The sequence below is a fragment of the Odocoileus virginianus genome, chromosome 5 (assembly GCF_023699985.2).
Source record: "Odocoileus virginianus isolate 20LAN1187 ecotype Illinois chromosome 5, Ovbor_1.2, whole genome shotgun sequence".
Taxonomy (NCBI): domain Eukaryota; kingdom Metazoa; phylum Chordata; class Mammalia; order Artiodactyla; family Cervidae; genus Odocoileus; species Odocoileus virginianus.
Window position 1 is genome coordinate 38050984 of NC_069678.1, and position 14592 is coordinate 38065575.

The 14592-nt window shown below is 35.6% G+C and overlaps 1 protein-coding gene across 3 annotated transcripts in view; it reads right to left on the reverse strand.

The window, feature by feature from the left end:
• PKN2 (protein kinase N2) overlaps positions 1 to 14592 on the reverse strand; it is a 142042-nt gene that overhangs the window by 66642 nt on the left and 60808 nt on the right. For 2 of the 3 annotated variants that reach the window (XM_020890194.2, XM_070467807.1), the window contains one exon: positions 8095 to 8249. In XM_020890194.2, coding sequence (XP_020745853.1) covers positions 8095 to 8249 — 155 coding nt within the window. Of the gene's footprint in view, positions 1 to 8094; positions 8250 to 9605; positions 9694 to 14592 lie in introns of those variants that run through there. The other variant, XM_020890195.2, reaches the window with a different exon arrangement.

Sequence of the window (14592 nt, forward strand, 5' to 3'; positions counted from 1 at the left end):
TAACTTTCCAAAACTGAACCAGAAAGAAAGAGAAGATCTTAACAAACCCATCACAAGCAAGGAAATTGAAACTGTAATCAAAAATCTTCCAGCAAACAAAAGCCCAGGACCAGATGGCTTCACAGCTGAATTCTACGAAAAATTTAGAGAAGAGCTAACACCTATCTTACTCAAACTCTTCCAGAAAATTGCAGAAGAAGGTGAACTTCCAAACTCATTCCATGAGGCCACCATCACCTTAATTCCAAAACCAGACGAAGATGCCACAAAAAAAACTACAGGCCAATATCACTGATGAACATAGATGCAAAAATCCTTAACAAAATTCTAGCAAACAGAATCCAACAACATATTAAAAAAATCATACACCATGACCAAGTGGGCTTTATCCCAGGAATGCAAGGATTCTTTAATTTCTGTAAATCAATCAATGTAATACGCCACATTAACAAACTGAAAGATAAAAACTATATGATTATCTCAATAGATGCAGAAAAAGCCTTTGACAAAATTCAACATCCATTTATGATTAACTCTCCAGAAAGAAGGAATAGAAGGAACATACCTCAACATAATAAAAGCTATATATGACAAACCCACAGCAAGCATCACCCTCAATGGTGAAAAATTGAAAGCATTTCCCCTGAAATCAGGAACAAGACAAGGGTGCCCACTCTCACCACTACTATTCAACATAGTTTTGGAAGTGTTGGCCACAGCAATCAGGGCAGAAAAAGAAGTAAAAGGAATCCAGATAGGAAAAGAAGAAGTGAAACTCACGCTGTTGGCAGATGACATGATCCTCTACATAGAAAACCCTAAAGACTCTACCAGAAAATTACTAGAGCTAATCAACGAATATAGTAAAGTTGCAGGATATAAAATTAACACACAGAAATCCCTTGCATTCCATACACTAACAATGAGAAAACAGAAAGAGAAATTAAGGAAACAATACCATTCACCACTGCAACAAAAAGAATAAAATACTTAGGAGTATATCTTACCTAAAGAAACAAAAGACTTATACATAGAAAACGATAAAACACTGATGAAAGAAATCAAAGAGGGCACAAACAGATGGAGAAATATACCGTGTTCATGGATTGGAAGAATCAATATTGTCAAAATGACTATACTACCCAAAGCAATCTATAGATTCAATGCAATCCCTATCAAGCTACCAATGGTATTTTTCACAGAACTAGAACAAATAATTTCACAATTTGTATGGAAATACTAGAAACCTCAAACAGCCAAAGTAATCTTGAGAAAGAAGAATGGAACTGGAGGAATCAATCTGCCTGACTTCAGACTATACTACAAAGCCACAGTCATCAAGACAGTATGGTACTGGCACAAAGACAGAAATATAGATCAATGGAACAGAATAGAAAGCCCAGAGGTAAATCCATGAACCTATGGACACCTTATCTTCAACAAAGGAGGCAAGAATATACAATGGAAAAAAGACAAATTCTTTAACAAGTAGTGCTGGGAAAACTGGTCAACCACTTGTAAAAGAATGCAACTAGAACACTTTCTAACACCATACACAAAAATAAATTCAAAATGGATTAAAGATCTAAATGTAAGACCAGAAACTATAAAACTCCTAGAGGAGAACATAGGCAAAACACTCTCCGACATAAATCACAGCAGGATCCTCTATGACCCACCTCCCAGAATATTGGAAATAAAAGCAAAAATAAACAAATGGGACCTAATGAAACTTAAAAAGCTTTTGCACAACAAAGGAAACTATAAGCAAGGTGAAAAGACAGCCCTCAGATTGGGAGAAAATAATAGCAAACGAAGTAACAGACAAAGGATTAATCTCAAAAATATACAAGCAGCTCCTGAAGCTCAATTCCAGAAAAATAAATGACCCAACCAAAAAATGGGCCAAAGAACTAAACAGACATTTCTCCAAAGCAGACATACAGATGGCTAACAGACACATGAAAAGATGCTCAACATCACTCATTATCAGAGAAATGCAAATCAAAACCACAATGAGGTACCATTACACGCCAGTCAGGATGGCTGCTATCCAAAAGTCCACAAGCAATAAATGCTGGAGAGGATGTGGAGAAAAGGGAACCCTCTTACACTGTTGGTGGGAATGCAAGCTAGTACAGCCGCTATGGAGAACAGTGTGGAGATTTCTTTAAAAACTGGAATTAGAACTGCCATATGACCCAGCAATCCCACTTCTGGGCATACACACCGAGGAAACCAGATCTGAAAGAGACACGTGCACCCCAATGTTCATCGCAGCACTGTTTATAGTAGCCAGGACATGGAAGCAACCTAGATGCCCATCAGCAGACGAATGGATAAGGAAGCTCTGGTACATATACACTATGGAATATTACTCAGCCATTAAAAAGAATTCATTTGAATCAGTTCTAATGAGATGGATGAAACCCATTATACAGAGTGAAGTAAGCCAGAAAGATAAAGACCAATACAGTATACTAACGCATATATGTGGAATTTAGAAGATGGTAACGATAACCCTATATGCAAAACAGAGAAAGAGACACAGATGTACAGAACAGACTTTTGGACTCTGTGGGAGAAGGCGAGGGTGGGATGTTTCAAGAGAACAGCATCGAAACATGTATATTATCTAGGGTGAAACAGATCACCAGCCCAGGTTGGATGCATGAGACAAGGCCTTGGGCCTGGTGCACTGGGAAGACCCAGAGGTATCGGGTGGAGAGGGAGGTGGGAGAGGGGATCGCGATGGGGAATACATGTAAATCCATGGCTGATTCATGTCAATGTATGGCAAAAACCACTACAATATTGTAAAGTAATTAGCCTCCAACTAATAAAAATAAATGGATAAGAAGTGAGGGAACAACAACAAAAAAAGCATCGATTCTTTGGCGCTCAGCTTTCTTTATAGTCCAACTCTCACATCCATACATGACCATTGGAAAAACCATAGCCTTGACTAGACAGACCTTTGTCAGCAAAGTAATGTCTCTGCTTTTTAATATCCTGTCTAGGTTGGTCATAACTTTTCTTCCAAAGAGTAAGCGTCTTTTAATTTCATGGCTGCAGTCACCATCTGCAGTGATTTTGGAGCCCCCCAAAATAAGGTCTGTCACTGTTTCCCCATCTATTTCCCATGAAATGATGGGACCGGATGCCATGATCTTAGTTTTCTGAATGTTGAGCTTTAAGCCAACTTTTTTACTCTCCTCTTTCACTTTCATCAAGAGGCTCTTTACTTCTTCTTCATTTTCTGCCATAAGGGTGGTGTCATCTGCATATCTTGAGGTTATTGATATTTCTCCCAGCAGTCTTGATTCCAATTTGTGCTTCCTCCAGCACAGTGTTTCTCATGATGTACTCTGCCTATAAGTTAAATAAGCAGGGTGACAATATACAGCCTTGACATACTCCATCTCCTATTTGGAACCAGTCTGTTGATTCATGTCTAGTTCTAACTGAGGCTTTCTGACCTGCATACAGATTTCTCAAGAGGTAGGTCAGGTGGTCTTATTCCCACCTCTTTAAGAATTTTCCACAGTTTGTGGTGATCCAGACAATCAAAGGCTTTGGCACAGTCAATAAAGCAGAAATAGATGTTTTTCTGGAACCATCTTGCTTTTTCAATGATCCAGCGGATGTTGGCAATTTGATCTCTGGTTCCTCTGCCTTTCCTAAAACTAGCTTAAACATCTGTAATTCACAGTTCATGTACTGTTGAAGCCTGGCTTGGAGAATTTTGAGCACTACTTTGTTAGCATGTGAGATGAGTAGAATTGTGCAGAAGTTTGAACCTTCTTTGGCATTGCCTTTCTTTGGGATTAGAATGAAAACTGACCTTTTCCAGTCCTGTGGCCACTGCTCAGTTTTCCAAATTTGCTGGTATATTGAGTGCAGCACTTTCACAGCATCATCTTTTAGGATTTGAAACATCTCAACTGGAATTCCATCGCCTCCACTAGCTTTGTTCATAATGATGCTTCCTAAGGCCCACTTGACTTTACATTCCAGGATGTCTGGCTCTAGGTGAGTGATCATACCATCATGATTATCTGGGTCGTGAAGATCTTTTTTGTATAGTTCTTCTGTGTATTCTTGCCACCTCTTCTTAATATCTTCCGCTTCTGTTAGGTCCGTATCATTTCTGTCCTTTATTGAGCCCATCTTTGCATGAAATGTTCCCTTGGTATATACAAGACTGGAATATGTTAGCTTTATTTTTATTTTTTACTGAAGGATAATTGCTTTACAGAATTTTGTTGGTGTCTGCCAAGTAACATGAATCTGCCATAGGTATACACATGTCCCCTCCTTCTTTAAACTCTCTCCCCATCCCACCCCTCTAGCTAGGTTATTACAGAGCCCCTGTTTGAGTTCCCTGAGTCATACAAATTCCCACTGACTATCTGTTTTAAAAGACTGAGAAAGGGAGGCCTAGACAGATGGTCAGGTACTTTCAATGATGAATGGGAATGAAAAAACTTAGAAGCATTTTTTTTCAAAAGTGGTAGAGGCTCGAAATAATCCAATATATTAATGAACAGCTTGGTCTGTCATCTGAATATATGAACAGGGAACATTTCTTCAACATGTCTTATCAAGCCCTCAGAAATTATTCTGAAAATCAATGTACTACTTAAAGAGCCATGAAGTTGCACTCTGATGTTGAAAATAGATAAAGAAGTTGTGTAAATTATTACTTCAGGTAGAGGTGATGCAGTGAAGGGGATAAAGAGAGGCAGCAGGTGCTATTTTACATAGGATAGTAATGAAGAACTTTTTGAAGTGGTACCATATGAGCAGAGATTTCAATGAAGGGAGAAAGCCATTAAAGCACTTAGGAGAAGAGCATCTAGGCAGAGATAGTAAACTCAAAGGCTCTGAGCTAAGTGTGCTTGGTATGTTCGAAAGACAGCAAAGCAGCCAATATGGCTAGAGTGTAACGAGAGAGAATGAGAGGGTTTTGGAAGATAAGGTAGCAAGGTAGCCAGGGGTAAATCATGTACAAACTTGCAGAATCACAGTAAGGACTCTTTTGTAAGATTTTGTCGAAAATTACTAGAAAGTCCCTGCAGGGTTTTTAATAAGCATGTGAAAATATCTGACTTACCTTTCAAAAGGACAAATCAGGCTCTAACATGTACAGGGGTAAAAACTGGATCACAGAATCCAATAACCAAAGTTCTGAAGAGGACTAACTACTGCCTAATTGAATTAATCATACCTATCCCTAAATCTGCTCCTCATTAAGAATTACCTCTCTTTGTGAAGGATACTACCATTTATCAGTCTGTTCACTGATAAATGAACAGACTTCTGACTTCTTCCTCATATCCAGACAGCACATTTTTATTGTACCAAAACTGCTTGACTCTGTCTTCTTTTTTTTTTTTACTGGTGCTATAAGAGGCTTTAAGCATGTCTAACCTGAACTACTACAAAAGCTTCCTTAAACTTGCTGTCTGTAGACTTGACCCTCTCATTAATTTTCCAAGTCTTAGGAAGATGGATGTGAACGATCTAAATTTTAAATCTGAACATGCATTTTCTTTGCTAAAAGTCTTTCAACAGCTCCACACATCTTATAAGATAGAATCTCAACTGCTTAATTTTTTACAAAGTACTTATAATCTGGTTTGTCTTTATGCTAGCTACACCTCTCACTATACCTCATTGCTTAAAGTTCTTTCAGTGGGGGAAAAGGAAAAAAGAAAAAGTCTTATTGTGCCTTTGTGGAGTTTCAGATATTTCCCCATTAGGTCATGGCTTTTCATTGAAAATAACTGCTAGAACTGATGACTATTACTATTAGAACCAAATCTAAACAAGAATAACTCACAGGACTATCTCAGAGACTATAATGGCTGCCGATATGCTCTGGATATTGAACTTGACCCCTTCTCAAATTAATGAATCTAATTAAAAATAAAAGGCTACTGGAAATTATCCATTTATTTTATCAGGCTACTCACAGGCCTGTTTATTTTTCAACCTGTGGCTATTATAAGTTATGTTTTCCTTTTAATACATCCATAAATCTATTAAATTTGGGCAAGGGAGGGTGTTGATTACAGACCACTTTGAGAATATGGTGAAACCTGTGGCACTCTTATTCATCTTATGTATCAGAATATTGGGGATTCTCTGGTGGCTCAGTGGTAAAGAACCCACCTGCCAATTCAGGAGATGCAGATTCAATCCCTGGGTCAGGATGATCCCCTGAAGAAGGAAATGGCAACCCACTGCAGTATCTTTGCCTGGAAAATCCCATGGACAGAGGAGCCTGGCAGGCTACAGTTTGCTTATAACTTCAAGGATTCATCAATCTCTCAATCTAATCCCTAGGTTAAAATCTAATCTAATCCTAGGTTAAAAGTTTACTCCAGAATGTTTTCATTTCAAAACACTGAGTATAATAGGGTGCATTCACAGCTTCAAGAACACCATATTTACCTTTTAAAAAGGAAGCCCAAAATAACATTTGATAAAAGTGGGAATAAAACAAAAACAAAAACCCAAACTAATGATTAATACTAAAAATAACAGAGAAAAACCAACTCTACTACCCCATAATAAAAGTTCAAAGTTAGTGAAGTAGTATAGTATTAGATCATGTAAATAATATATCAAGTAGGAATAAATATATTTCTCTAAAAATAATTTTAAAATTATTTTGAAATATAGCATATACTGAAACTAATTTTCACAATTAAGCTTAAAAAAATGTTATTTATAACATATACACATTTCTGTCTTTTCAGCATTTTCACAAATTGCATTAGGGGCTTCCCTGGTAGTTCACATGGTAAAGAATCTGCCTGCAAAGTAGAAGACCCATGTTTGGTAGGGTAGGGAAAATCCCCTGGAGAAGGGAATGGCAACCCACTCCACTATTCTTGCTTGGAGAATTCCATGGACAGAAGCAGCCTGGCAGGATACAGTCCATAGGGTTGCAGAGTCGAACACAACCGAGCGACTAACACACACACACACACACACACACACACACACGTAGGGTACATGTCTCCAAGCAAAGACGCCCACTGTCCCCTTCTCTTCCCCCAATTTTAAATTCTTGCTAAACTTAAAAAAAAAAAAAATCCTACTCACTTTTATTCTGAAATTATGAAATATCTATTAAAATACGGAAGAAACTAATTCAGAGAGACAAAAATCTTTAAAATAAATAAGTTGAAAGTAAAAGGGTGGATTTTATAATAAATCCACTTTTCTAAGACTTTTTGAAAATTATAAAACTATAGAACCTTAGATTGGAAAGGACCTTCATGTTAAACTGGTTTGGTTGTTCCTAACATTTTCTCTTTCACATTATATCTCAGAAAAAGGACACATTCCCATTAGTAACAAGTGCTCCCTGTAACACTAGTTTTCAATTAGGAGTAACATGCCCATACCAGATTCCCTAAACACCCAAAGATGAGTCCAATCATTAACAATAGAATGTCTTCTCTTTTCATTTATTCTTTCTTAAAGATCTGTATGTAGTGATGGAAAGTTCATTATAGCTTAAATGTTTTTAAATAAATTTTTTGTTTTATTAACAGAACAACTATAGATTTACAGAAAAGTTTCGGTTTTCTGTGGACAGTTCCTCTGCACCCTTTACTCAGACTTAAAAAAATTTTACTGATTGATTTTGGTAGAAATGAGCAATTTAGAAAGTATTACTTTAGAAATCTTTAGTTTCCAACTTGTTTTATTGTCAATACTTATAAATTTGGAGGTTAAAGAGATTTCAGAAATCCTAATACAGTGCTTAAACTGTAAAATCATGAAAAGTACAAAAATGCAAAAAATGTAGTGCTAAACAAACCATGAAAAGGATACTTGTTTACAGTGTAAGAGCTTAAACAAGAAGAGTATCATCTTGTTCACATCAACTGTGAACATTCACACTAGATAAATTTTTTATACCTCTGTACCCTGTCCACAAATGACTGTGAAAGTGCCACAGATTCTGATTCTGGCTTTCAAATAAATTTTATCAGGTAGGCTAATTCATACATGGGGAAATCTGTGAATAATGAGAATCAACTATATACACCTACATTTATTTACTGTACTTACCTTTGAGGATCCATTTGAATACATCTGTATCATGTTCTCTGCACCTTGTTTTACTTTAAGTTCTATATCCAATTGTTTTTGTAAGGCCATCAACCTATTATTGCTGGTGGAACAACGAGAGTCACTACTGGGAGTATCTGGAGTCCGTGGGCAATCTGTAAGTCAAATAGTATGTTAAAAATTATTTACTAGGATCAATTGCTGCTTAAAATTGCAAGTTAATATTTTCAAAGAATAAAGAATTATAAAGTTTGAGATAAGCTTAAAGTCATTTAAATAGAATCTCCTTATGCATACAGATAATATGAGCATTTGTCAGGAAAATATTCAAGTAGAGTTGTAGGACCACCTGCCCAGGGATACTATAGAAGTGACTATTCTGAGTCGGAAGCTGAGTTTAATCACTGTTCAAAGTTTTACTAGCACAATTACTTTATAATTAAATCAAATCATTTTGACTAATCTGTTCAACAATTAAACTAAATTCCCTACTTATTACCTGACTGGTTAGAAAACAAAGCATTCTCAAACAAACTCTACTAAAATAATTACTTATAAACAGGACTAAGGGTACTTCAAATATCATACTAGCATTAATTAAGTAATAATCTAAGTGTATGCATAAAGCCTTCATATTTTATTTTCTACTATGATGGTAGCAGGTGTAGGAAGACCAAAAATTCAAGTCCACTGCTTTTCATAAAGCATACCATGGTACTTTTATTTGGAAACAAAAACAAAAACTTCAAATAAAACATTTTAATTATTCTTAGTAATCCATTATTGTTGAAATACATCTAATAATTTGACCACATATCTAAAATTCTTCATATTGAAGTTCATTATTTTGTGTTTTATCCACACTAAGTTAATGAACTTACAAAAATACAGATACTATATTATATACTGATAAAAAATAATACTATTTTATAATTTATATAGCTACTTTACAAGGTGTAAGTCCTGATCTAAGGACTTTCTTGACTCACTAGGCCTCATAACCGCCCTGTAACAAGTATTATACCTATATTACAGGAAAAAAACTACAGCACAGGAAGTTAAGAAACTTGCCCAAGGTCATACAGCTAGTAGTAAGTCAGTTCTGTTCCAAAGTCTAGCCTAATAATTGCTGTGCTATGCTACCTTTTAGCCATTTATAAGTCTTGTAAACATGTGTACTAGACTCTGTGTATACTTGCATATTTAACAGTATAATTTATACACACAAATATGTGTATATATGCATATTAATTCTTTAAGAAAAACAACCATTTGAGACAGGTATTAGGCACACTTTACACATCAGGATATAGGTAAAGTTACAGTTATTAGCTAGTATTCAAATTCATGAATGGTTTTTATTGTTACTGAACTCTCATATTACAAATGAGCTGATCCAAAAGTTGATTTTTTTTATGATATACACTTAAAACTACTATAAAAGGTAGATAATTTTTCAGGCACACAAAAGAACTATTAAACATATTTCTATGGACAGAATGTTTGTTCACCCCCAAAATTCATATGTTGAACCTCTAATGTCAGAGAACTTGGAGGTGAGGCTTTCAGGAGTGATGAGGTCATAAGGGCAGTCTCCCTTAGTTACGTGAGGATATGGTGAAAAGATGTTTACAAACGAGGAAGAGGGCCATCATTATAACTCTATGTTGGCACCTTAATCTTGGAGTTCTCAGCCTCCAGTACTATGAGAAACAAATTTCTAGTTTATGGTATTTTGTTTAAATTCTTTAAACAAAAAGAATTTAAAACAATTAAAATTTTGTTTACATTCTTTTTTTTAATTGCTAAGAAGTAGTTCCTTTAATTATCATTATATTTTTATTTACTATTTATTTTGGCTTCATTGGGTGTGTGCTACTGTACAAGGGCTTCTCTAGCTGCAGTGTGTGGGCTCAGGAGCTGCAGCACACGGGCTCAGTTGTGGTATGTGTAAACTTAGTTCCCTGGACAGGGATCAAACCCAGGCCCCCTCATTTGGAGTGTGGAGTGTTAGCATCAGACCACTGGGGAAGTCCCTATGGTATTTTGTTAAAGTAGCCTAGATTAAGACATAAATACACACACTAACACACCCCCCCCACACACACACTTCAGAGTTTGTGCCTAGGTCTGAATCTCAGTTTTGACCCTGAGATTTAGTACAAACCATGAGATATGGGATAAATTAGCTAATAGTTGTATGCCTCATATTTCTTATCTGTTAAATAGTGAAAATGACCTCCACCCCACAGAATTATTGTGACTAAATGTTATGTGTAAAGAGCTTAGAAAAGGGCATGGTGCATAGTAAATCCAATAAACATTAACGAGAACTAGTCAGTGTACAAGTGTTTGCTGAATACATAAATCAAATGCATGTTACAGTAATGACTAAAAAGTATATTCAGATTTGTGAACAATTATGTTTTCTCCTCCATTTCCATTTTTTAAAAACATAAATGATATAAGACTCTTGGGAAAAAGTTAAAATTATACAAAATCTGGTTCTTAAAGTTAATTCCTAATAAGCACATTTTTTAAAAGAACTGGAATGCAGAGTTAAAAGGTCCTCAACAGAGACACATATGGAAATGTATTGCTTATAAAATACTTGATGGTGTTTAGCTTACAGTGAGAAAGAGAAATGATTCTTACCTAAACATTTAAAGAACTATGAAAGAAGCTGTCCTTTCACAATCTTTCACAGGGTAGAGAATTAGAAACAATGGGTAAAAGTAGTGATAGCAAAACTTTTATCTCAGGAATAGAGAAATTCCTTATATTTTGAGTTATCTAAAAATTAAATGGTTTACCTTAAAAATGTAATAAAATCCTTTGTCTCTGGTAGCATTTATATAGAACCTAGATTACAAACTATTAAAGATACTAAATAAGAAATTCTTGCACATTAAAGCACACTGTCCAAGACACTGAAATATCCATTCATTCTATCAGTTGGTGAATTGCTAATAATATTATTATGTCTAGTACTGTTTCCACGGAAAATTACACCTTGAGTTTTAAAAGAATTTTAAGAACATAAGAAATAACACACTGGTGGACTTCCCTGACAGTTAAGTGGCTGAGAATTCGCTTATCAATCAATGCAAAGAACACAGGTCTGATCCCTGATCAGGGAAGATTCCACATGCCAGAGGGAAAATAAGCCCTGTGTGCCACAACTACTGAACCTGTGCTCCACAACAAGAAGACCATACACCAAGACAAAGAGTAGCTAGCCCTCACTTGCCGTAACTATAGAAAGCCTGCACCCAACAACAAAGACCCAGCACAGCCAATAAATAAATAAAATTTAAAAAAAGAACACAATAGTTAAGAGTCTGGGTTCTTGAGGTCAGAATGTCTGAGTTAAAATCCTGTGACTGTTACTTATTGGTGTGATCTTAATCAGATACTTAATATCTGTGTTATAATTATCTAACCACAAATTGGGTGTTATTGTGAAGATAAATCCTGAATAGTGCTTAGGCAAAAATGTAGGGCTCAATAAAATTACATGTCAGGGCTCAGTCAAGCAGCCGATATTTCTGCCATCTAATCTCCAAAGGAACTCACAAATTTTGTAATATAACCTCATTTTACTAATAAAAAAGCATACTCAGAGAGGCTAAGTAATTTGCAAAAGTCACAAGTATATGCCAAGTCAGAAATTCAACTTTAGAAATGTCTTGTTTTATAAAGCCCACTTTTTACTCATTTAGAGGTTAGAAACACACTGTGCTGTTTTCTCTTTCAACCTGCTACTTTCCCTAGTTTTTTTGTTTTAAAATTTTTAAAAAACTTTTATACAATTTTTAAAGGTGCCTTTCCATTTACAGTTATTACAAAATATTTGCAATTACTAGTGTTGTATTATACATCCTTGAGTTTATCAGACTCTCAACAGTTTGCACCTCCCACTCTCCCACATCTATACTGTCCCCCCCCACTTTCCTCTCCCCACTGGTAACCACTAGGTTGTTCTCTGTTAGCAACAACTTTGCTAATTTTATGTTATATTCATTTGTCATACTTTTTAAATTCCACATATACGCAGTACCATATGTCCTCCAAGTCCATTTATGTGACTACAATGGCAAAACTTTGTTCTTTTTTTATGACTGAGTAGTATTCCTTTACACACACACACACACACACACACACACACACACACACACACACACAGCTGCTTTGTCCATTCAACAGTTAATGGACACTTAGGTTGTTTCCATACTTTGGCTATTATAAACAATGCTGCTATGAACATTGGGGTGCGTGCATTTTTTTGAATTGGTGGTTTGGGGTTTTTTTGGATATATACCCAGGAGTGGAATTACTGAGTCATATTATTTCTGAGAAATCTCCCTATTTTTCTCCACAGTGGTTCCACCAATTTACATTCCCATCAACAGTGTACAAGGATTCCCTTTTCTCTATCTCCTTGTGGACATTTGTTCTTTATAGGCTTTTTGATGATAGCCATTCTGACAGATGTGAGATGATACATCTTTGTGGTTTTGATTTGCATTCCCCTGACGATTAGCAATGTTGAGCATCTTTTCATGTGCCTGTTGGCCATCTGCATTTCTTCTTTGGCAAAGTGTCTACTCATTTCTTTGGGCTATTTTAAAATTTTTTTAAAAGCATTGAGTTGTATGAGCTGTTTACATATGTTGGGTATTAATCCTTTATTAGTTGTATCATCTGAAAACATTTTCTCCTATTCAATACATTGTCTTTTTGTTTTGTCATAGTTTCCTCTGCTGTGCAAAAGCTTTTTAGTTAGATCCCTTCTGTTTATTTTTGCTTTTATTTCCTTTACTTTAGAAGACGGTTCCAAAATATAATCACCATGATTTATGTCAAAGAGTGTTCTGCCTGTTTTCTTGTTGGAAGTTTAACATTTTTACACTTAAATAGGCCTTTAATCCATTTGGAATTTATTTTTGTATATGGTGACAGACAATGTTCTAATTTCATTCTTTTACATGCAGCTGTCCAGTTTCTCCAGCACCACTTGCTGAAGAGACTGTCTTTTCTCCATTGTATATTCTTGCCTCCTTTGTCATAGATTGATTGACCATAAGTGCATGGGTTTATTTCTGGGCTTTCTATCCTATTCCCTTGATTTTGTGCCAGTACCATACTGCTTTGATAACTGTAGCTTTGAAGTACAGTCTGAAGTTAAGGAGCTTGATTCCTACAGCTCTGTTCTTTGTCAAGACTGTTTTGGCTATTTGGGGACTTTTGTGTTTCTATATAAAATAAAATTGTTTTAGTTCTATGAAAAATGTTATTGGTATTTTGATAGAGATTGCACTGAATCTGCAAATTACCTTGGGTAATATGGTCATTTTAGCAATAGTGATTCTTCCAGTCCAAGAACAGGTATATCTTTCCATCTGTGTCATCTTCAATTTCTTTCATCAGAATCTTATAGTTTTTGCAATACAGGTCTTTTGCCTCCTTAGTTATTTTATTCTTGTTGATACAATGGTAAATTGGATTGTTTCCTTAATTTATCTTTCTGATTGTTCATTGTGAATGTATAGAAATGCAGTAGATCTCTGTATATTAATTGTGTGCCCTGCAAATTTACTGAATTAATCAATGAGCATCTTTAGGTGGCATCTTTAGGATTTGCTATGTATAGCACCATGTCATATGGAAACAATGACAGTTTTACTTCTTCCTTTCCAATTTGGACTCTTTTTTTTCCTCCCTCTGATTGCTGTGGCTAGGACTTCCTAAATGATGTTAAATAAAAGCAGTGAGAATGTTGTCTTATTTCTGATCTTGAAGGAAGTGCTTTCTACTTTTCACCACTGAGTATGATGTTAGCTGTGGGACTGCCATATATGGCCTTTCCTATGTTTAAGTATGTTCTCTCCATCCTCATTTTCTGGATAATTTTTATCATAAAAGGATGCTGAATTTTATTAAAAGTTTTTTCTGCATCCATTGAGACGATCATACAGTTTTTTTCTTCAATTTGTTAATGTTGTGTATCACACTGATTGACTTGTGCATACTGAAAAACCCTTGCATCCCTGGGCTAAATCCCACTTGATCATTGTGCATGATTCTTTTAATGTATTGCTGGATTTGATTTGCTAGCATTTTATTGAGGATTTTAGTGTCTATGTTCATCAGTGATATTGGCCTGTGACTGTCTTTTTTGTGTGTGATATCTTTGGAGAACATTTTAGGAATTTATAATTCCACAAAAATAACTCTAGAAGAGAGAACAATTAGTTATAAAAAATCACAGTGCTACAAGACACCTCAAATAAATTAGCTAGAAGATATATGAAGTCTTTAAGCACCTGACAAGGTAGGTTGACTAACTTAATACTCCATGTGTAATCTCCTTCTTTCATGCTTAAAATAAGAGGCAGGTTAAGGGGAAAATAAAACCAAAAAAGCAAGATTTCTCAGACTTACTTGCACTTGGGGGCTAGGGAGGAGGCAGTGCATTCATGGTGCATGTGACAGAAT